The sequence below is a fragment of the Chlorocebus sabaeus genome, chromosome 12 (genome assembly GCF_047675955.1).
Source record: "Chlorocebus sabaeus isolate Y175 chromosome 12, mChlSab1.0.hap1, whole genome shotgun sequence".
NCBI classification, from domain to species: domain Eukaryota; kingdom Metazoa; phylum Chordata; class Mammalia; order Primates; family Cercopithecidae; genus Chlorocebus; species Chlorocebus sabaeus.
Window position 1 is genome coordinate 67,808,613 of NC_132915.1, and position 22,188 is coordinate 67,830,800.

General features: G+C 42.3%; 1 protein-coding gene across 7 annotated transcripts; it reads right to left on the minus strand.

The window, feature by feature from the left end:
• Positions 1 to 2,809: 2,809 nt before the first annotated feature.
• On the minus strand, positions 2,810 to 21,824 carry TRMO (tRNA methyltransferase O). 7 transcript variants are annotated; one of them, XM_007968632.3, is made up of 5 exons: positions 21,648 to 21,805; positions 15,664 to 15,838; positions 12,949 to 13,106; positions 9,518 to 10,174; positions 2,810 to 3,313 (listed from the first exon to the last, which is right to left on the minus strand). In XM_007968632.3, the coding sequence occupies exons 1-5, from the start codon at positions 21,721 to 21,723 to the stop codon at positions 3,054 to 3,056; spliced, it is 1,326 nt and encodes a 441-aa protein (XP_007966823.3). In that variant the 5' UTR covers positions 21,724 to 21,805; the 3' UTR covers positions 2,810 to 3,053. The 7 variants fall into 7 exon arrangements, with proteins under 7 accessions (XP_007966823.3, XP_007966821.3, XP_007966828.3 ...); XM_007968630.3 differs by having other exon boundaries at positions 9,509 to 10,174; XM_007968637.3 differs by lacking the exon at positions 21,648 to 21,805 and adding an exon at positions 21,472 to 21,638 and having other exon boundaries at positions 9,509 to 10,174.
• Between the last annotated feature and the right edge of the window lie 364 nt (positions 21,825 to 22,188).

Below are 22,188 nucleotides of genomic sequence, written 5' to 3' on the forward strand. Positions count from 1 at the left end.
TGGGTTCGTGGAATAAGTTCCATGAACAGGTTCGTAAATGGTTGCCTGCTCTTGAAGGCTTCAAAAAAAAAAAAAAAAAAAAAAAGACTTGGATGGATAAATAAAAAGTTTTCAAGACATAAAGGAACAGAGAGCTTGTTTCAAATTTGTGCTTCTATTTCTCTCTGAGGGATGGAAGTTCACCAACCAGAGATGCACATTTCCTCACAAAGGACACTCGAAGTTGTGCCCACAGAGACGAATGCTCATACGGGGACTCAGGAAGGACTGGGGTTCAGAAGAGGCTTGAGATCGTGTTATGACAAACAGCTGAAGAAAAATGGGGTACTCAGCCTAGGTAAGACCAAGGGGTGGTATGACAGGCTAACTTGGGAGGGCGACCAGCCTGTGTGGCCTCTCTAGAGAGCAGAGCTGTCAGAGGACAGAGTGGATCTCACGTTCAGGAAGAATGTTTTAATAATGAGCACTGCCCATAAAGAATAAGCTGCATAGGTCATGGGTGTATACCTCATCTCTGAGGGTGTTTAGGCGGGGCCTGGAAAGGCCAAATAGTGGGAACATTGAAACGACTCAAGAACTGGCAGAAAACGGAGGAGCCAGATTATATTTAACATCCTTTTTATTATTTTTTTTTTTTGAGACAGGGTCTCATTCTGTTGCCCAGGCTGGAGGGCAGTGGCACGATCTCGGCTCACTGCAACCTCCGCCCCCTCGGTTCAAGCGATTCTCCTGCCTTAGCCTCCTGAGTAGCTAGGATTACAGGCATGTGCCGTTACCGCCCAGCTAATTTTTGTATTTTAAGTAGAGGTAGGGTTTTACCATGTTGGCCATGCTGATCACGAACTCCTGACCTCAAATGATCCACCCGCCTCGGCCTCCCAGAGTGCTGGGATTACAGGCGTGAGCCACCGAGCCCAGCCTAAAATCCTTCTTAGCTCTAAAATCCTGAGACTGTATAATAAAACCCCAAACAACTTAACAGTCCTCTTGTTATAAGGCTGGTTGGTTACCATCCCCCAGAGTCATTAACATATCAAACAAAACATTTTGTGCTTCAAGCCCTGATTAAGCTTCAAAATAACTTTTCAAAATAAAAGACAACAAAATCAAACTGAAGTGCAGCCTATACCAGTGTCAACTTCCTTCCTTTAATGTTTACTATAGTTATGTAAGATGGAACCACCGGAAGAAGTTAAATGAAAAGCTGGGTGAAGGGTACGTGGGACCTCTACTATTTCTGCAATTTCCTGTGAACCTCTGATTATTTCAAAATAAAAAACGTTAAAAGATCAAATTAGCCCAGGCACAGTGGCTCATGCCTGTAATCCCAGCACTTTGGGAGGCTGAGGAGGGAGGGTTGCTTGGTGCCAGGAGTTCAAGACCAGCCTGGGCAACGAGATAAGACCCCTGTCTCCACAAAAAAATTTTTAAAATACTGGGGCATGGTGGCATGAGCCTGTAGACCCAGCTACTCAGGAAGCTGAGGTGGGAGGATTCCTTGAGCCTGGGAGGTTAAGGCTGCAGTGAGCTATGATCAGGCTACTGCACTCCAGCCTGGGCAAAAGAGTAAGACCCCCATCTCTAAAAAAAAATCAAAAACCAAGAATCAAATTAAAGATACTTCCCCAAGAAGTTCTAAGTAACATCAAAGGCAACTACAAACCAGTCTGGCTTAGGCGTACAGTGTCATCAGCCACAAATGACTCTGCACAAGTATCCACAGGCAGTAGGGCTCATTCCAAAACTACTCAAGACTATTCCAATCAGCTCATTTCAATCAGCTATTAAGATTTACAATCATGATTAGGAAAGCATGTATCGTGTTGACAGGCATCTAATTTGGTTATGTTGATCATAAAGCCTCAGTTATCTGGGATCACATCATTAAAATCACCTATAGGCAACACATTCTTACAACTGCTTCCTATGTGATACTACAGAGGACCCAGGTATAATTACTGTATTTCTAAAACTATAATACAGTAATTTGTTTATGTCTTACTTCTTCAATTAACCACGACTTGCAACAAGAACTACATTTTGTTCATCTTATTTTATCACCAAAACCTAACCCATAGTAGGTTCTCAATAAATAGTTGCAGAGTGAGTATATTAAAAAACAGTAATTATAGGCCAGGCACGGTGGCTCACACCTGTAATCCCAGCACTTTGGGAGGCCGAGGTGGGCAGATTACGAGGTTAGGAGTTCAAGATCAGCCTGACCAACATGGTGAAACCCCATCTCTACTAAAAATATAAAAATTAGCCAGGCGTGGCGGCACACACCTGTAAGCCCAGCTACTCAGGAGGCTTGAACCCAGGAGGCAGAGATTGCAGTGAGCCGAGATCACGCCACTGCACTTCAGCCTGGGTGAAAGAGTAAGACTCCATCTCAAAACAAAAACAAAAACAAAAACAAAAAAACAGTAACAATTTTCTTGAACTTCTGGGGGTGATTTCCTTTCCTGATACAAAGACATCCAAAGAAATCTCAGAGAGTCTCTATTTTAGAATCAGTATTAAATATATATACATATATATGTGTGTGTGACTATGTCACACAGTCTCTGAAACACAGAAGTTTAATCTCAAAAACTATCTCCAACTACTTGTTTTTTATTTACTAGTTTCCTAAGATATAGGTTTGATTTGGAATCAAATAGAAAGGTCAGGCTTCTCCAGACAGACAGGAAAACCAGTATGAATTATTAAACAGATCTCCTCAACTTGAAAGTCTCTGCTGGAATGACCTTTGTCTAATTTTATCAAGTGCACCAAGAACAGCTTCTTTCAGAAATGAGAGACAGCATCACCTTTGAATTCTTTAATATCGACAGATCAAAAAGCATTTGGTGATTTCTCTGTATTTTATATCTCTTAGTTAAGTTTATTAACATATGCATTTTTCAAATAAACATTTTGAACAGCCCAAATCAATAAAAGCCGTGAGATCACAAAGTGTTGCTTCTCGGCACAACATTAGCTTGTTCGGAAAATCCAAAAGCCACATCCAAAAATCAATGATGCTATCTTAAAGACACAAGGGAGGCTCCCTAAGACCCTAGAGACACCAAGGACTCCACAGGGTCCATCATATAAACAGGCTCCGAAGCCGGCTTGATCCTGAGAACCTCTGCAAAGCCATCACCAAACCAGCAAGTGACATGCGCTATGTCTATGGTAAAGTAGAAAAGGCGGTCCTGGCAAAGCTTCCGGCGGTACACAGACCGAGGATCCGCTGACAGCACAGCCTCAATGGCACGCTTTGCTTCCTCTGCTGACTGAAAATATTTAAATGACACCTGACCAACATCTGCAAAGAAAAAAACACAACTTAATGAGCACTATCATGCAGGTTGAATTTAATTACAGCAAACTTCAATATGGAATTTGGTTGGTTCCTTAAAAATCACTTCACATGGAAAGGGTTTGGAAATCTATTTGATCATTACAGAGACTGTCACCTTCAAGAGGTGTTTACTGTCATTAGGTTTAACTTATACACCCCCAAATTTTTGTTTTACTGAACAGAAAAATCATGGTAGTATTTTTCCTTAGTCTTCTAACTAGGAGAGGTGAGCTTTCGTTTTCTGTCAACCAAAATGTCACTTTTCTGACATCCAAAATGTCACTTTTCTATACTCAATGTAGACTTTAATTCCTCGTCATTTTCTTCTCAGAACAGAGATAAGGAAATGCATGACAGTCCCAGCATCCTCAGAAAGCCACAAGAAAGAGAACTAAACCCACACACACCCAGAGCACCAGCTACAGGCAAGAGAGGCTGCACCAGAAAGCTGGTGTCACAGCCCCACAGTTACCAGTAACGTCCCTTTGCTTTGGGACTCTCTCACATTTGCTGTCCCAAAGGAACAGCAAAATTTCCTATGTTTGTAGGATTTTTAATGTATTTTAATTTTTTTAAATAGTGTATATAAAACATAAATTTAAAAAGTAACTGTGATGTAGTTTTTCATAACTACAACATCATATACATCCAAATGAAGGCCAGCCCCTTCCAGGGAGGTACTGTCCCTACTCAAAATATCATCTCTGGTGGCAGTGGATCTTTATCCCTCTTAGAGTGGATTTGATTTCCATAAGGAGCCAAAAATCACTGTGGGCCATATCTAATAAGCAAGTTGGGTAAATAGAGCCATGAAGTACAATTTTTAGTCAAAAATCAATTATATGGTCTGGGCACAGTGGCTCATGCCTGTAATCCCAGCACTTTGGGAGGCCAAGGTGGGAGGATCACAAGGTCAGAAATTCAAGACCAGCCTGACCAACATGGTAAAATCCCATCTCTACTAAAAATACATAAAAAATAGGCCAGGCGTGGCGGTTCATGCCTGTAATTGCAGCACTCTGGGAGGTTGAGGCGGGCGGATCATGAGGTCAGGAGATCGAGACCATCCTGGCTAACATGGTGAAACCCCATCTCTACTAAAAAAATACAAAAAAAAATTAGCCAGGTGTGGTGGCAGGCGTCTGTAGTCCCAGCTACTCGGGAGGCTGAGGCAGGAGAATGGCGTGAACCCGGGAGGTGGAGCTTGCAGTGAGCCCAGATCGTGCCACTGCACTCCAGCCTGGGCAACAGAGCAAGACTCCATCTAAAAAACAAACAAACAAAAAATAATAGCCAGTGTGGTGGCACACACCTGTAATCCCAGCTACTCAGGGGGCAAGACGATCACTTGAACCTGGGAGGCAGAGGTTGCAGTGAGCAGAGATTGCACCACTGCACTCCAGCCTAGGTGACAGAGAGAGACTGCATCTCAAAAAAAAAAAAAAAAATCAATTATATGGCAATAAGATTCCTTTACTGCATGGCTCATAGAAAATGGCTCTGAAGGCGACTCAAAAATGAGGAAAGCTCATCATACTCCCCAGTGATGGCATTTCTGGGAGAGGCTCCAGGCCTCTGGTTGGCCGTCCATCTGGCATGGGTGCCTTCTCCCAGTTCCCTGCCTACTCATCCTGCCAGGCTCAGCTCAAGCACCATTTCCTCCCACACTCCCTCCCAGACCCAAGTCAGGATTCTCCTCTCAGAGTACCCACAGCACTCTGCCCAGGCCTTTACTCCAGCACCAAACTTCCTTCCATTTCAACACCTTTAACCTCTTCTAGACTCAGAGCTTCCTGAAATCACTTCTTATTTCTGCAACAGCTCTCAATTTTGCTGTTTGCTATCAATCAGTTCCTGTTTTGTAGTTACACTGCGTAATTTCTCATTTTAATCATTTTTTTAATCAATAAGGCATATTTCAAACATTTGACACATATTGCACTGCAGTTTAAAAAAACAAAACTTTCCAGGCCAGGCATGGTGGCTCACGCCTGTAATCCCAGCTACTCAGGAGGCTGAGGCAGGAGAATCGCTTGAACCCGGGAGGCAGAGGTTGCGGTGAGCCGAGACCGCACCACTACACTCCAGCCTGGGTGACAGAGCGAGACTCCATCTCAAAAAAAAAAAAAGGAAAGAAAAACGAAAAGAAAGGAAAACAAAACTTTCCCTAGTAGGTTGCATTCAACAATAACCACAGGACAGTGGTAAGTGTAAAGTGTCCAGAAGACAGGACTGTTTTGTTCCACCACAAAATCCTTTTACAACTGACCAGCTTCCTCCCACCAACTGTATACAGTGATGAAATTATTTCTATCAACGAAACTTTTAAAAACAAAGAGATCAATTTTTAAATCAAAAGCTTTGTTTAAAAGTAAAGCCTTAGGAAGGAATGAGAAGCACAACCCTCAGGTGGCATCGGCACTCATGACCACGCGACTGCCACATCCAGAGGTGCAGGGGGTGCTCAGCATACAGCACCTGGCTGAGGTTGGCATGTTGGGGCTAAAACCAGTTCCTGGGCCCTGGCAGATGGCTGCCTCCACCAAGAGGAAGGGGTGGCTTTTCTTTTGCAAAAGGCAACAGTGTAGGCTGGCTGTGGCTCTGACAGGAAGAAATGGGGAAATCTTAAGTGTCAGTTGGCATGTGTCTCTAGTTCCAACTTTTAGACTTCTTTTGCCATCAGAAGAACCTCCTTCAGGTTGGAGTATCAAAGCCAAATAACCCCCTAGCCTCTTCATTCTCTCCCTGCTAGTAAAGCAGGGGAAAATCTAGTATATTTGGTTGTGTAAGCCTTTATTTTCTGGATATGGAATGAAAGTCTTCATTTTCTCAATAAGGAACTCCAGCTTGCCTTTGCATGTCACTGAGATGTGACATCCCAGAAATCACACAGGTAGTGATCTAACCCCAGAGATGGCCCCCTGCTCTCCGGGGATACTGACATCAAGTTCCTCTGCCTTGGCCGGGCGCGGTGGCTCAAGCCTGTAATCCCAGCACTTTGGGAGGCCGAGACGGGCGGATCACGAGGTCAGGAGATCAAGACCATCCTGGCTAACACGGTGAAACCCCGTCTCTACTAAAAAATACAAAAATCTAGCCGGGCGAGGTGGTGGGCGCCTGTAGTCCCAGCTACTCGGGAGGCTGAGGCAGGAGAATGGCCGGAACCCGGAAGGCGGAGCTTGCAGTGAGCTGAGATCCGGCCACTGCACTCCAGCCTGGGCGACAGAGCGAGACTCCGTCTCAAAAAAAAAAAAAAAAAAAAAAAAAAAAAAAAAGTTCCTCTGCCTTTTACTTCTCCCAAGATCAAAACTCAAGTCCTTACAATGGCCTATAAAACCCTTAGGTGACCTCGTCCCTTTTCTAGTGCCTCTTTGACCTCATATCCTTCCACTCAGCCCTTCTCAGTCCATTCTGGCCACCTGACCTCAAACATGCCATGCACCCTCCACCTTGCGGCTGTGCGCTGGCTGTCCCTCAGGCCAGCATGTCCTTTCTCCGGACAGGCTGGCTCACGTCTTCACTTCTTTGACCTTTGCTCATATGTGTCTTTCTCAGTGAAAGGCTCATATGGCCCCAGTGGGCCACCTATTTAAAACTGCAGGCCGGGCGCGGTGGCTCAAGCCTGTAATCCCAGCACTTTGGGAGGCCAAGACGGGCGGATCACGAGGTCAGGAGATCGAGACCATCGAGACCATCCTGACTAATGCGGTGAAACCCCGTCTCTACTAAAAAAACACAAAAAACTAGCCGGGCGTGGTGGCGGGCACCTGTAGTCCCAGCTGCTCGGGAGGCTGATGCAGGAGAATAGCGTAAACCCGGGAGGTGGAGCTTGCAGTGAGCTGAGATCCGGCCACTGCACTCCAGCCTGGGCAACAGAGTGAGACTCCGTCTTAAATAAATAAATAAATAAATAAATAAATAAATAAATAAATAAAACTGCAACAGGCTAGGTGCAGAGGTTCACACCTGTAATCCCTGCACTTTGGGAGGCTGAGACAGAGGATCCCCTGAGCCCAAGAGTTCAAGACAAGCCTGGGCAACAAAATGAGACCCCTTCTCTTTAAAAAAAATCAAAATAGGCCAGGCGTGGTGGCTCACACCTGTAATCCAGGCACTTTGGGAGGCCAAGGCGGGCGGATCACAAGGTCAAGGGATCAAGACCATCCTGGCTAACACGGTGAAACCCTGTCTCTACTAAAAATACAAAAAATTAGCTGGGTGTTGGGGCAGGCACCTGTAGTCCCAGCTACTCGGGAGGCTGGGGCAGGAGAATGGCATGAACCCAGGAAGCGGAGCTTGCAGTGAGCCGAGATCGAGCCACTGTACTCCAGCCTGGGCGACAGAGTGAGACTCCGTATCAAAAAAAAAAAAAAAATTCAAAATATTAGCCAAGTGTGGTGATGCACACCTGTAGTCCCAGCTACACAGAAGGCTGAGGTGGGAGGACTGCTTGAGCCCAGGAGGTTGAGGCTGCAGTAAGCCATATTCTTGCCACTGTACTCCAGCCTGGGTGACAGAGTGAGATCCTGTCTCAAAAATAAAGTAAAATAGTAACAACACCCCAACCCTGCTGTATTCTCTCTTAAATTTTTCAGTAACTCTTATCACCTTCTAATATTATATAATGTTGAGTATGTTTGGTATAATAACTTGATTGCTTACTACGCTTTTAGTTTGTTTCTCTCCTCCCCATTAGAATGTAAGCTCCACAAGAACAGGGGTTTTTAAAATCTGTTTTGTTCACTGATGTATTCCAAGAACCTAGACCAATGTCTGGTACCTAGCAGAAGCTCAGTAAACAACTGTAGAATGAATAAATGAACTTCCCTCTTTATATGGCTAGGCTGGCTCCTTACTGAGTTGTAACACAAAGAAGAGCTTTTTGCAATCTGACATCTCCTTGGTAACCAGCTTCTTCTTTTTGATGGAGTCTCACTCTGCCACCCAGGCTAGAATACAGTGGCACCATCTCGGCTCACTGTAACTTCTGCCTCCTAGGTTCAAGCAATTCTACTGCCTCAGCCTCCCGAGTAGCTGGAATTACAGGCACCTGCCACCACAACTGGCTTTCTGTATTTTTAATAGAGATGGGGTTTCATCATGTTGGCCAGGCTGGTCTTGAACTCCTGACTTCAAGTGATCCAACTGCCTTGGCCTCCCAAAGTGCGGGGATTACAGGAGTGAGCCACCGTGCAAAAGAGGTATCATGTCCCTCCAGTGACTATGCTTTTCGTTAGCTCTGCTGCTGGCTGGAAGACTCACTCGAGAGACTCTCCTTGAAGGCTTGCTGAAGTAGGCAGGCATGTTGGGAAGCCCACGTAGCAAGGAACTGCAAACAGCCTTTAGATGCTGAGGGCAGCCTCCAGCCAACAACCAGCAAGAATCTGGGGCCCCCAGTCCTACTACAACTGAAACTAGTTACTTCTTACTGGTATCGCTGTATCCACATCTTAACAGCCCCTTCCTTCATCCTAGGCTACTGCTTGGGATCTGCTGTGACCTGGGGGAACCAGATAACATTTGTTAAGAACCATGTGTTAAAGTAAGCAGGCTCCATGTAAGAGCCCTGTGGCCTCTCTTCTGCAGCGAAGTGTATGCCTCTAGCTGTGGGACTTTGTTGGGGCAAGTTCTGTGCTAAGAGACTCTTCCCCTCTGACTCTGGGCCCCTAGAGTCCTCTGTGCCAAAGGCTAAGCTGTCTTACCACTTCTTATTTCTGCAACAGCTCTGAATTTTGCTGTTTGCTATCAATTGTATCAGAATACAATGCAACATTTCCCTAGTAAGACAGTAAAACAAATAAGAAAATTTTAGGTACATAAGTACAGAACAAGCACAATTCAGCTTCTGAATGATGCTTGAAGACTCTAAGAACTACTGTTAACAAGCAGACAAGGCGCTGTAAGTCATGGGCCACCTCGTGAGGCAGCAGCCACTCTGCCAATGCTTTGCTGACAGCCTGGGATGAACTGTGCTGACCACACAGTTGTCCAACAAGACTCATCGTATGATGGTGCTGCAAAAATATTATTTTATACCTGTTTCCTAAAAACCAATCACACTGACAAACACTCCATATAACTGTCCTCACAAATACCAAACTTGGCTAAATCTCAGAGTAAAAGTTCATCTCTCATTCAGAATGAAGAAACTGAAGATACCTGATTCACCTTGTGAACTGAGCTGCCCAAGGTCCATCTCGGCATGAGGAGTAAACCGCACTTCTAAAGTGGCCACAGGGGCCTCTGTCACCCAGGCAGGAACCACGCTGCGGGGAGCTCCATCAGCCCTTCCAGCAGGTAAGTGAGGGGCCATGGGCTGTGTCTCTGCCCTGCTTCCTTGCAGGACTGCTGCTCCTTCCACTCTCTCTAGCTTCTTGTCTGTACCTTTCTCCGAAATGCTCTTCTCCGGGCCATATGGGCCAATTTGTTCTTCTGACATACTGGAACTCTGATCACGACTTGATTCCAAACCAAAATCCACTGCTATCTCCCTGTGCATAGGGAATGCTTGCTGAATTCTGGCTGTGTCACTGTGTGTCAGGTAGTTTTCTTCTGAAGTTCTGTCTTCAGGACATTTAGGTTTCTCCTTAGTGCTATGGTGAGGTTGTGGTTCATCACACACTGACAGCTGTCGCTGGTCACAGCTGTCAGTCTTGCTGTCAGACTGGGATGCAGTGTTTGGTGTATGTTGGTTATTCTGTAAATTAAAGTCTGCTAAAGGCTCCATCACATTTTGCGGCGAGTCATACTCAGCTATGTAGGGCTTGATGTCTAGTACGGGTGTGCCATGTATCATGTCAATTCCAGAAAGGTATATAGCTCCGCCTATGACATAAAAACGTGAAAAATGAAGAACACTGCGAACACTTGGAGAATACAATCACATCCCAGAATCCTCTAACACTGTCTGCTTATGCCTCACTGCACTTACTCATCATTCTCTCACATAGACCTGGTACCAGCACACATCCTTCTTGCTATCTGGTAGCCTATCCTCTTCTCTACCTATCAAACTCCTACTCGATCTTTGAGGCCCTCAAAGCACACCTTTTACAAAGCCTTTCTGGCTCCTCCAGACAAAAGTATTCTTTCCTACAGTCCCCATAGAGAAGCCTGTGCACAAACCTCTGCCAGAGCCCTTTCCCCATGGTAGGGCAGTGACCAGCTTAGAGTCTTTATCCCTAGACAGCAGGCAGGCCCCTTAACACAGGCTGGGGCCAACTCATCTCTGTATCACTGGTGCTTCTGTTCCAGGGATATAGTAGTCCTCAATATATCTCTGTGGGACCAATGAAGGTTCCTACTGTGGCAAACAGATCCAAAGGTGGCCCTGTGACCCGCACCTCCTCAAGTTCATGACCTTATATAATCCTCCCCCTTCAGTTGTGACTGGCTTCTAACCAACAGAACATGGCAAAAGAGGTATGATGTCCCTCCAGTGACTATGCTTTTTGTTAGCACTGCTGCTGGCTGGAAGACTCACTCGAGAGACTCTCTTTGAAGGCTTGCTGAAGTAGGCAGGCATGCTGGGAAGCCCACGGAGCAAGGAACTGCAAACAGCCTTCAGACGCTGAGGACAGCCTCCAGTCAACAACCAGCAAGAATCTGGGGCCCCCAGTCCTACTACAATGGCAAGGAAATCAATGTGGCCAACAGTCTAAGTGACTTGAAGCAGATTATTCCACAGTCAAGCCTCCAGATAGGAACTCATCTCAGCTGACAACTTAATTGCAGTCTAGTGAGACCCTAAGCAGATGACCTAGTTAAGCTGTGCCCATCCTTCCGACCCACAGATACATAATAATGTTTCAAACACATAATAAATGTGTGTTGTTTAAACTGATGATTCTGTGGTAATTTGTTACACAACAATAGAAATCTAATACATCCATGAAGACTCAAAAGATTAAGCAGCACATAAGTCAGCATTACCAAATACTAAAGACAAGTCTCCAGCTGTCCCACTGGACATATGCTGTCCAGTTCCTGCTACACATAGTCATCTACTAACCTTACTCTTGGAAAATAGGTCAGATGAGAACAGAAAAACGGCATGCAGTCATATTTGACTCCGTCTCCATTTAAGAAAAATGTAACTAATACAGGACCCTGATTTCTGACACATGCTTATTATGAATAAGCCTTGAACTCTGGAAGGATGATTCCAGACTTGCTAGATGATGAATTACGCCTAATATCTGTAGGAAAAAGAAAGGCACTGTAGCATAAGTTAAAACTTCAAAAGATTTAGTCAGATGACCACCTAGCTGGATGCTATTAGACAGATTATGTAACATTAAAGAGCCCTAGTTTCCTCACCTATGAGATGAGGATTGCTACTGTGTTAAACCCACAAAGCCACTGTGAGATAAGGTACGTGAACACTGTTTACTAACTGTAAAGCACTGCACAAACACTAGTAGTCATACAGCTTATATAGTAATGTCTACAGTGCTACTGTGTTTGCCTTTTAACCTTTCTGACTTGACCTCCCCAATTGAAACATTAAGTTCTTTAGGGCAGGGATTTCTATTTTTATCTGATTTGTTTACCACTATAGCTCCAGCACCTAGGACAATGCCTGGCACATAATCAGTGCTAGAAAATATGTGTGGGTTGCATAAATAATCATAAAATCTTCTAGTACTTGCTACCCACGTTGGTTAGCTATTATAAATGATAAAAATCAAGGTGGATCAGCTACTGAATTTTTCTGGGGAAACTACCTAAGGCCCAGTTGAGTACAATCCAGTAAGAGTTCAAGTTCTGGGAGAGAACAAACAAAATAACTGCTCTCATCTATTTAGTGTCCAATAGCCTGAAAAATTAGTTTCAGAACTTTTGTCTTACAAGATTCTCAAAATATTCTGTTGAATCACAGAGGAAGTAGGTCCTTCTCCTTTTCCCACTTCACAACCAGCAGGCTGAAGCCTGGAATGGTCTCTTAACTCCAAGTTTACCTGCCATTTCATCTGCTGCCTGTTAGGTCAGAATGGACTGCTTTCCATAAATGTGTAACTAGATTATATATGAACACACAGTTAAAACTAGTTAGTTTAGAACTTCTACAATCTGACCAATGTTTGTCCTTATAGTGTGATTCATCCCAGACTCCTGCCACATAGCACAGTTGACATCAGCACAGCAGCCATGACGTCTGCCCATTTCCCCAAGACTGCAAGGAAGGAACGATATACCACCAGTCTATGTGTCTTCCATATGTGCATGTACAATGAGTTATTGTGTGTTAAATTGGAAAGTGTCCATTTAATCATTTTGTATTCACTGCATTCCAAGTCAGAGAAACTGTGGTTACTAATTTAATGATTATGAAATTTTTGTTATTTCTAAATAATTTAATAGTTTTGGATATATGCAATAACATAAACAAACTCTGAGCATCCTATGAGAGTTTATTTCAACATTTTTCAATGCGAACATTCTTTTAATCATTGTATTTTCTTCAATGTCTGGTGGTTCTCAGGAAGTTAACATCATTGGTACTCATCTGAATAAACAGCCAGTGGTGAATGCTGTGTTTATTTTATAAGGCTTTTCTGCATAAAGAAAAAGGTAAAAGTAGAAATGAAATGGGTTACCTTCTACCTTTTCCAGCTTGGCCAGGGTCAGTCCTATTGCATTGGGACGATGAGGGCTCCTTGTGGAAAAAACTCCAGTCTTTGCACCATTCAGCCTAGGAGGCTGCACCTTTGCCTTACAGCTCAAATGACCATTTTTATGAAAAACAAACAAAATCCTATAAAAAAACAAAACAAAACAAACCACGGAATAAGAAAAGAGCACAAGTTATTTTACCACAATGATCTGATGGGGGAAAAAATGCAATCTTTCACAAATTAACAGAAATCATGTTTTAAATAGTATTAACTTGTAATCTAGCAGGAAGAAAATAGCACCATCCCCCTTCCTTCTCTCCACATCCTTTGCAGCTAACACAACAACTGGCACACAGTAGGAACTTAAGAGATGTTTGTCAAGTGCCCAATGAACAATATTTACTGTCTGCTGTTTGTCAGGTAGTACAGTAAAATAATTTTACACTCACTTCATGCAATCTTCTTAACTATCTTCAATAATATAATTTATCCCCCATTTTTGGGATGAGGAAATTGAAGTTCAGAAATGTTAAATAATTTTACCAGACCTTCCTTTTTTTTTCATTTGGCATGACCAGACCTTCCTAAGTAAAATACGAAACCAAGAAGCCATGAAGAAAAACTAACAGATTTGAACTCATGAAACCACAACATTTATGTACTACAAAATGTCAGCCTAAGAGAAAATGTTTGCTACATACATAATGGACCATAGGTTAATATCTGTGGCACATAAATTGTTCCTACAGATTACTAAGGACAACCCAATATAGGACACTATGCAAAGAACATGAATAAGTAATTCACAAAAAAATGACAAGAAGCTAAGAACCATATGAAAAGATGTTGAGCTTCACTAATAATTAGATATTTCTAAATTTAGAAATTAAGCTAAAAAACCAAAATAATCTTTTTCCCCATCAGGCAAAAATGTGAAAAACTGATAACATATTGTGTTGGGAAGGGTGTAAGAAAAAGGCCATTTGCATATATTATTGAAGTATACATTGGTTAATTTCAGAGGATAATTTGGAAGTAGTTCTCTAAAATTCTAAATATGCTTACCTTCTAGTCCAATATATCCACTTCTGACATCCTGTCCATAAAAATACACAAGTGGCCAAGAATGTTTCTAAGGGAGTTTGTCACAGTATTATAATAACAACATAGCCCTCCATTAACAAGAGTGTACATGGTACATCTATATTTTGTAATAATAGACAGCTATTAAAGCAAAAAAAAAAAAAAAGGTAAATCTACTGTCATGAAAGTTCTCCATGGTATATACTGTTATGTGAAGAAAACATACTTTTTTTAAAAAAAACAAATACCCACTCTGTATGTATAAATTTTTTTCTATGTGTATTTGAGAAAGAAAACATTAAAAGGTCTGGCAGAATCTACACCATGCTGTCAACAGTAATAATCTCTGATGAGGGGATGGGGTTGGGGAGAGAGGAGGAAAATAGGAGGGATAAGGAAAAATCTCTTTATATACTTCTGAACCCATATTTTACATCATCAATAACTTAAATAATTCAATCAGGGTCATAATACAAACTAGGTCAGAACACACATCTAATCTTGTCCCCAAATTAACACGAAAAATAAACTATTTCAGAATAAACACTTAATTTTTAGGTCTCTACCAATAAAAACAGACCGATTTAAACTGCTGATGTTGGGGTGAAGAAGAATGAACACAGACAGAATTTGAAAAGACCACAAACAATGCTAGTATAACACAGGCCCTAATATAGGTAACACTTAAAGTATCCAGATTTCTACAGCGTCTTATCTTTTAGGAGTATATTTAATTCTACATGAGTCTAGAGCAGGATCTGTAAACTTTTTCTGTAAAAGGTCAGGGAGTAATATTTTAGGATATGTAGGCCAACCAGTCACTATAGAGACTATTCAACTCTGCTGCTATGGCACAAAAGCAGCCACAAACAATACACAAACAAATGGACATGACTGTGTTTCCATAAAAATAATTTACAAAAAATGGGCCATAGTTTACTGACCCCTGGTCTAGAGGGCAGAATAATGACCCAGGGGCAGAGTCAAGGAGGTCTGTAATTTCCACTCGACAGAAGGCATTCATCACAATTAGAACCAACTGCAAATGGAACATGCCACCTCAGTGGATCCCAAGCGTCCCTGAGGATGTCTAAATGACACAGACAATCATATGCACAAATACAGTACAAAATTCCATACAACAGGCTGGTCCAAAGGTAGTGAGTTATCTCAATCGATTGTTCACAGTCAGTTACAGATTGAACTTTTTGTTCTACTTTTCCCCCCTTCTCACTACTGCACTTGTCTTAAAAAATAAAAAATAAAAATAAAATCCACGCAAAAGATGAGAGTTCCAGCCTGGGCAAGATGGTGAAACCCCGTCTCTACCAAAAATACAAAAAAGAATTAGCCAGGCATGGTGGTGTACACCTGTGGCCCCAGCTACTCAGGAGGCTGAGGTCTCCTTGAGCCTGGGAGGCAGAGGTTGCAATGTGCTGCTATCTCACCACTGTACTCCAATCTGGGTGACAGAGACCCCATCTCAAAAACAAAACAAAATAGAAAGATGACGGTGGTCTGGATGGCAGACTCCAAGGTTGCCTTCAATTGGAGTACTTTATTTGGAGGCAAGTTCTGGCCCAAAATCCTACATCTAACTATAAAATAACTTACCAAACATGAGAAAACTGTTCTAGGCCCATCAGGGAATGTTCAGGATTATTAAAGATGTTCTTTCTAATCCTCAAACGGGCTCGAGAATAGCTACAAATGGATGGCTGTCTTGGAGTACCATTCTTGGCCGAGAAACAGGATTCCAAGTAGCCGATTGGCTCAGTTAAAAGATTCCCTACAGGAGAAAATTAGTTAAGAAATTATTAGTCAAAAGGTCAAACCAAGTTGTAAGAAAACATGTTTTCTCTAATGCATTGGTTTCATAGTTTTAAAATATTAGTGTTGTACAACTATAAAAATGATTTTTCTAATGTTCATGAATACGTATATTCTCATCATTACACACACACATCATTACATACATAGTAATATCCCTTTAGATATACTAGAAAGAATAATGGTCCAAGAAAGAATGAAACGAAGGGGGCATTTTCAGAATACCTACTATGACCATAATTAAAATTCTATGCTACCAGTACTAAGTCATGTGACTTTGGCCAGGGCTATGAGGGCTATTTTATTTATTTATTTATTTATTTATTTATTTTACTTTTTTTTTTTTTTTTGAGATGGAGTCACTCTGTTGCCCAGGCTGGAGTGCAGTGATGCGATCTCGGCTCCCTGCAACTTCTGCTTCCCGGATTCAAGCATTTGTCCCGCCACAGCCTCCTCAGTAGCTGGGATTACAGGCACCCGCCACCACACCCAGGTTTTTTTTTTTTTTTTTTGTATTTTTAGTAGAGACAGAGTTTCACCACGTTGGTCAGGCTGGTCTTGAACTCCTGACCTCATGGTCCGCCCACCTGGACCTCCCAAAGTGCCGGGATTACAGGCATGAGCCACCATGCTTGGCCTATGAGGGTATTTCTAATAGAGGAGACAGCATACACAAAAGTGAGAAATGTCATAGCATATCCAGGAAACAAGCTATTTTGATTGGCTGGAGTATGAAATAAGAGGCAGAGAATAATGAAAGATGAGGAAACACTGGGTATATATAAGTAAGGATGTCTTCAATTAAAAGCAACAGAATATATGAAATAAACTAATTTAAGCAATAAAGACAACATATAAGCTCATAGTGCTAAAATATCTAGAGGCAAGGTAGATTTCAAGTGAGGCTTGGTCCAGTAGCCTGCTGCCCCTCTAGAATGTAAGCTCCATGTGGGCAGGAGTTTTTCTGTCTTGTTTATTGCTGCATTCTCACTGTCTAGTACATTGCCTGCAAGGGAGTAGGTACTCAAAATATTCATGTTGCATGGAAGAAAAGATTATTTATGTCTAAGCTGATTAACGTGGAAATTGAAAAAGTAAAAGAATAATATGTATATAATCCCACTTATGGAAATTTGTTATATATTTATTTACCTTCTTAAGCATACACAGGTATGTTTGGAAAGCTATCTGGAAGGATATGCACCAAATGTGTGTTTTTTGTTTGTTTGTTTTTTTGAGACAGAGTCTCGCTCTGTTGCCCAGACTGGAGAGCAGTGGCATGATCTCGGCTCCCTGCAATCTCCACCTCCCAGGCTCAAGTGACTCTCGTGCCTCAGTCTCCCAAGCACGCACCACCATGCCCATCTAATTGTTTTTTTTTTTTTTTGTAGAGAAGGGGTTTTACCACGTAGGCCAAGCTGGTCTCAAACTCCTTACCTCCAGCAATCTGCCCATCTCGGCCTCTCAAACTGCTGGTATTAAAGGGGTGAGCCACCACACCTGGCCAATATTCACCAATTTTTTTTCAACAGTGGTTTATCTGGGTGGTAAGATTTTTAAACTACCTTTAAATTTAACTTTGTAATTTCTACAATATTTGAAATTTTTTCAATAATCACAAATTAGGCCAGGCACGGTAGCTCACGTCTGTAATCCCAACACTTTGGGAAGCTGAAGTGGGCAGATCACCTGAGGTCAGAAGTTTGAGACCAGCCTGGCCAACATGGTAAAAACCCATCCCTACTAAAAGTAAAAAAAATAAAAATAATAATAATAATAATAATTAGCCAGGCATGGTGGTGCATGCCTGGAGTCCCAGCTACTCGGGAAACTGAGTCAGGAGAATCACTTGACCCTGGGAGGCGGAGGTTGCAGTGAGCCAAGATCACGCCACTGCACTCCAGCCTAGGTGAGTGAGACTCCATCTCAAAAAAAAAAAAAAAAAAAAAAAAAAAAAATCATTTTTTTTAACAACATATTTCAAAAGAAAAAAAATGGCCAGACACTATCAATATAAATTTAAAGTCTAAGGTTTCCATGGCTACCACTTTGAATTTATCGATAACTTTTTTATTTTCACATTTCATGAGAGCATTATCAATTTCTCAAAGTTGACATAAAGACACTTCAGACTTTCATTTTATTTCCTGCTTCCTTAAATCTACCCTACCAGCATAAGCCGTAAGACTCTAGGTCCGGGGCTGTCCCTCACAGTAGCTTTCATTACTCTTCACTTCTAGAAGCTGTATTATTTGATACATATATTATATGCAACATACATGTAAGTTATACGGCATAATATAATGAAACCCCACGTACATACCACCCACCCCAAAAACTAGAGCATTACCAACGACTTGTGCCTTTTTATGTTGTTTTCCTCTTATCTCACACCCTTCTTTTCCCTCTGAGATAAACAGAAGCCTGAATTTGGTCTTCATCGCTCACTTCCTTTTAAAGTATGATTTTGTTACATGTACATGCATGCCTAAACAGCATTTCATTGATTTTTGTCTTTAAGATCTATAAAAACTGGCACCAAACTGTAAGGTGTCTTCTCAGACTTGCTTTTTCTCTCTCAATATTATGAGGCTAAGATCCATCCATACTCTGTATGTTTTTGACAACTTTAATTTTTGTCCAAGTATGTTTATAGGCATTGTTTTTTGTTTTTTTTGTTATTTTTCTTTTTGATCTTCATCCATGCTTCTATGGAACAGATATAGCAGACATCTTAAAAATGAAGAAACTGAGGCCAAACGACCTGGTGTATCTTCTTTATGTCTGGAAGATAAATGGCCAAAAAAGACTCCTAACCCAGCCACAAAATCCCTGTGTCTCGTTTTCATTTGTTCAAGAAACATTTTCTGGCTGATACTCTAGGCACACTGCCTATGAGTTAGCCCTGCTCCACTGAGAGAGAGAGAGAGAGAGAGAGAGAGAGAGAGAGAGAGAGAGAGAGACACAGAAGAGAGAGACAGAGAGACAGAGAGAGAAGAGCGAGAGAGAGAGAAAGAAAAGAGAAGAAAAGAAAGAGAAAGAAAGGAAAGGGAGAGAGAGAAAGGAGAAAAGAAAAAGAAAGAAAGAAAAGAAAAAGAAAAAGAAAAGAGAGAAAAGAAAAGAAAAAAGAAAAGAAAGAAGAAGAGAAAGATGAGAAAGGAAAGAGAGAAACACTATTTTCCGAGTGTCTATAATTGCCAGACATTGTGTTAAGTTTGGAGAAAAGATACAAGCCAAGAACTCTTACTACAGTGGAATTAATGGTTGGGGAGACCCTCACATCATACTTCAATATCATGGGAAATGTCCAGTCAGCAGTAACGTAATCAAAGTCATCCACCCTTGACTCTCTGATTTGGGGCCTAGGAATTTATATTATAGCTGATTCATCACTTCACTGAATCAGTCTATGCCTGTTTTTCAGATTACACATATGATATGATAAATATAAGTGGCTGCCAATTAGATTTATTTCTATCCTCTTTGTGCATCTCCTTAGGAACATAAGTAAGACAACACTAGATTAGCAACGAACTGAAAGTATACTCAAGAGGTACTTTGTAAGAGTTCTTCTAACTCTGCTACTCTGTTTGGGACCACTCTCAAAATATCAAATATCCATATTCTAATACGTCTGAACTCTTCTGGGACATATTTATATATTCTCTGTATATAAATATTTATATTTATATATTCTTATCCCCAGGAGGCTGGGGATAAGGCTATGAAATACAAATGCTATTTGAAGCAGAGACCTGACACCGTTTGTCCAGTGGAATTCTGGTCTTTTTGCCTATCTCAAAACAAAAACCCAAAAGAACAGTAAACACCTACCATTTGGTAAGCACTGTGCTAAGGACTTGGGGTACAAATAAGAACCAGTTCTCATCCTCAAGGGTTTCCAGTACATTGACAGAGAAGGACAAGTAAATTAACAATTCTAGCTAGGCGCCTTTGCAGGGATAGAGATAAATGAGCACAGGTACACCAAAAAACAGCACAAGAACCTCATGGAAATGGGGAGAAGAGGTTCCTCAAAAGAGCACGAGAATTAGGACGGGTTTCAGAATAGAGAAAGGATAAAAACAACACAGGGCCACTACACTAGTTCTGTGACCATGGGAAAAACTAGCTTCTCTCTCTGAATCCGTTTTCTCATCTATAAAACAAGGATAATACCTACTTTGGAAAGCTGTAAGAGTACTAATAAAATATGGAAAGCATCCAGTAAAATAGAAGGTGCCCAGCAAGGAGTGCTTTTTAAAGTCCCTGCTTAGGCTTTTTCCTCATTTAAACATTACAACTATATTAACTGCGTAATAAGTAAAAAGCCAGCAAGTAATCAACCCGGGGATTTTTTGTATATATGATTGTCTACATATCTTGCTCTGAAAATAAGTTCAGGTCCTTTTCCTTTCTGCCTGGACTATGAAATTACCCTTCTTAGGCTTTCCGTTCCGACTGCAAGTTCTTCCCCTTCTCAAAATACTCCAGACCAATCCTCAACAATCCTAGAGTTTCTTGTGTTATGCTAACTCTTTAGCTTTAAACTTTTCACGGTCTCTGCTGCTAACAGACTTTGTATTTCTTAGCCTGGCACTCAAGGTTCTTCACAATCAGAACCCAAAGGTTCTCACCTCCCTGTTCCATCTAACACTTTAGACTTCTAGCTCCCCAAACCTATACTGTGTAGACTTCTGAGCCCTGGCTTCTGCGTTTTCCTTCCTGTCAAAATATTAGACCTGTAATCTGGCAGTGTTCAACGATTTTTTTTTAAATAAGCACATTTGACCAGGTAATAGCACTTCCAACAAATTTAACAAAGTTCAAACTTTGGAATGTACACAAACATTTCGGCTTCAAGAGCTTTCTTTTAGAACAATGCAAACTGACAATAACCTAAATGCTCAGTAACAGGAAGCTGGTTATATGAATTAGAGTACATCTCTAAAACAAAGCGTTAGGCTGGTTGCAGTGGCTCATGCCTGTAATCCCGAAACTTTGGGAGGCTGAGGCAGGTGGACTGCTTTTAAGCCCAGGAGTTCGAGACCAGCCTGGGCAACATGGTGAGAGCTTGCCTCTACAAAAATTAATAACAAAACAAAGTGTTAAAATTAATTGCCCTGTTAAGTTTTTTTAAAATTCTTTTAAAGTTACTAAACAGTAAGGTCGTATAGTATCTCACTTTTCAAGTGTGTATGCAAAGAAGTATGGAAGGCAGACACCAAGATATTGTCAATGGCTTTCTCTGGCAGGCTATTTTAATTCTCTTCCATTCGCTTTCTAGTTTCTAAAGCTAAAATACTCCTCTATGAAAACGTGTGAGTAAACAGAAACAAATTCATGCCTTTCTAGGCCCAATTTAAAACTATTTTCTACAACCGAAATTTTCCCCTTCTCTCTCCTCGTTCCTACAGCGCAGAATGCCTCTCTCCTATGGCATTTACTAATTCCTAACCCGCCTAACACCACCCCCCATTCATTATGGCAATGAAACCCCTAAGAGAAAAGCCACTACGCTACACTTAGCTGCTCCAGCTACTCAGCCAAGACTAGGCGGACATGGCAAGTCTTGTAACAAAGCGGAACAACCCCGATGACGTCATCCCGCTCGCCGAAGCACATCACGTGGTCGCCGCAGCACATGACCCGTGCCTTCGCCGTAGGTAGGAGAATGACGCACGTCAGTTCCAGATCTTGCGTTTCACACCCCGCTCGGCAACGAAGACCTCTCCAGAGTGTGGCACTGCCAGTCTCTTGGAAGTTACCTGTCTCCAGAGCCGGCTTCACGCAGCCGCACGGGGTCGCTGTAGGCCGAGGACCCGGCTCCTCCAAGCCGCGCATGGCTACTGGTTGCTGAGGTGCCTACCCGACGCATCCAACCTTCCACTTCCGCGCTCCATGCCTGACGCATGCGCAGTAGCCTCGCCGGCGGGGTCCCGCGAGCCCAGGAGAGTGCGCGCGCGCGCAGTGTGGCGCTGAGGGACGTTAGGCAGTCTCCATGGGGCGTCGAACCCCTATCCGGGGCGTGTTCCCCTGCGGGACCCCAATCACGTTTATCTTACACAGAGCTGCTACAGTTGCCCGCCCTCCCAGGGCAGGCTGCGACTCTGGGTTCCCGCGCTAAGAGGCAACACACCTGGATGAAGAACTCGCAACTATGTCTCTCTCGAAACATTATTAAGCAACCTACACGTCCAGTATAACCTTAATTTTTAAAGGATGTGTAAATGTAATTACCACAGAGCGGAAGGACTGGACGTTAAAAAATGTTAAGAATTCTCCAGCGCTTGTGGTCCCAGCTACCCC

What these genes read in the sequence shown, in the direction of transcription:
- TRMO (XM_007968630.3), bottom strand. Translation starts at nt 21,723, where the DNA reads ATGCGCGGCTTGGAGGAGCCGGGTCCTCGGCCTACAGCGACCCCGTGC. An exon ending in GAAGCCGGCTCTGGAGACAG is followed by an intron (nt 15,839 to 21,647) that starts GTAACTTCCAAG and finishes TTTCTCCTGTAG; the next exon opens with GGAATCTTTTAACTGAGCCA. An exon ending in CAGTTCACAAGGTGAATCAG is followed by an intron (nt 3,314 to 9,508) that starts GTATCTTCAGTT and finishes TTTTCTTTGCAG; the next exon opens with ATGTTGGTCAGGTGTCATTT.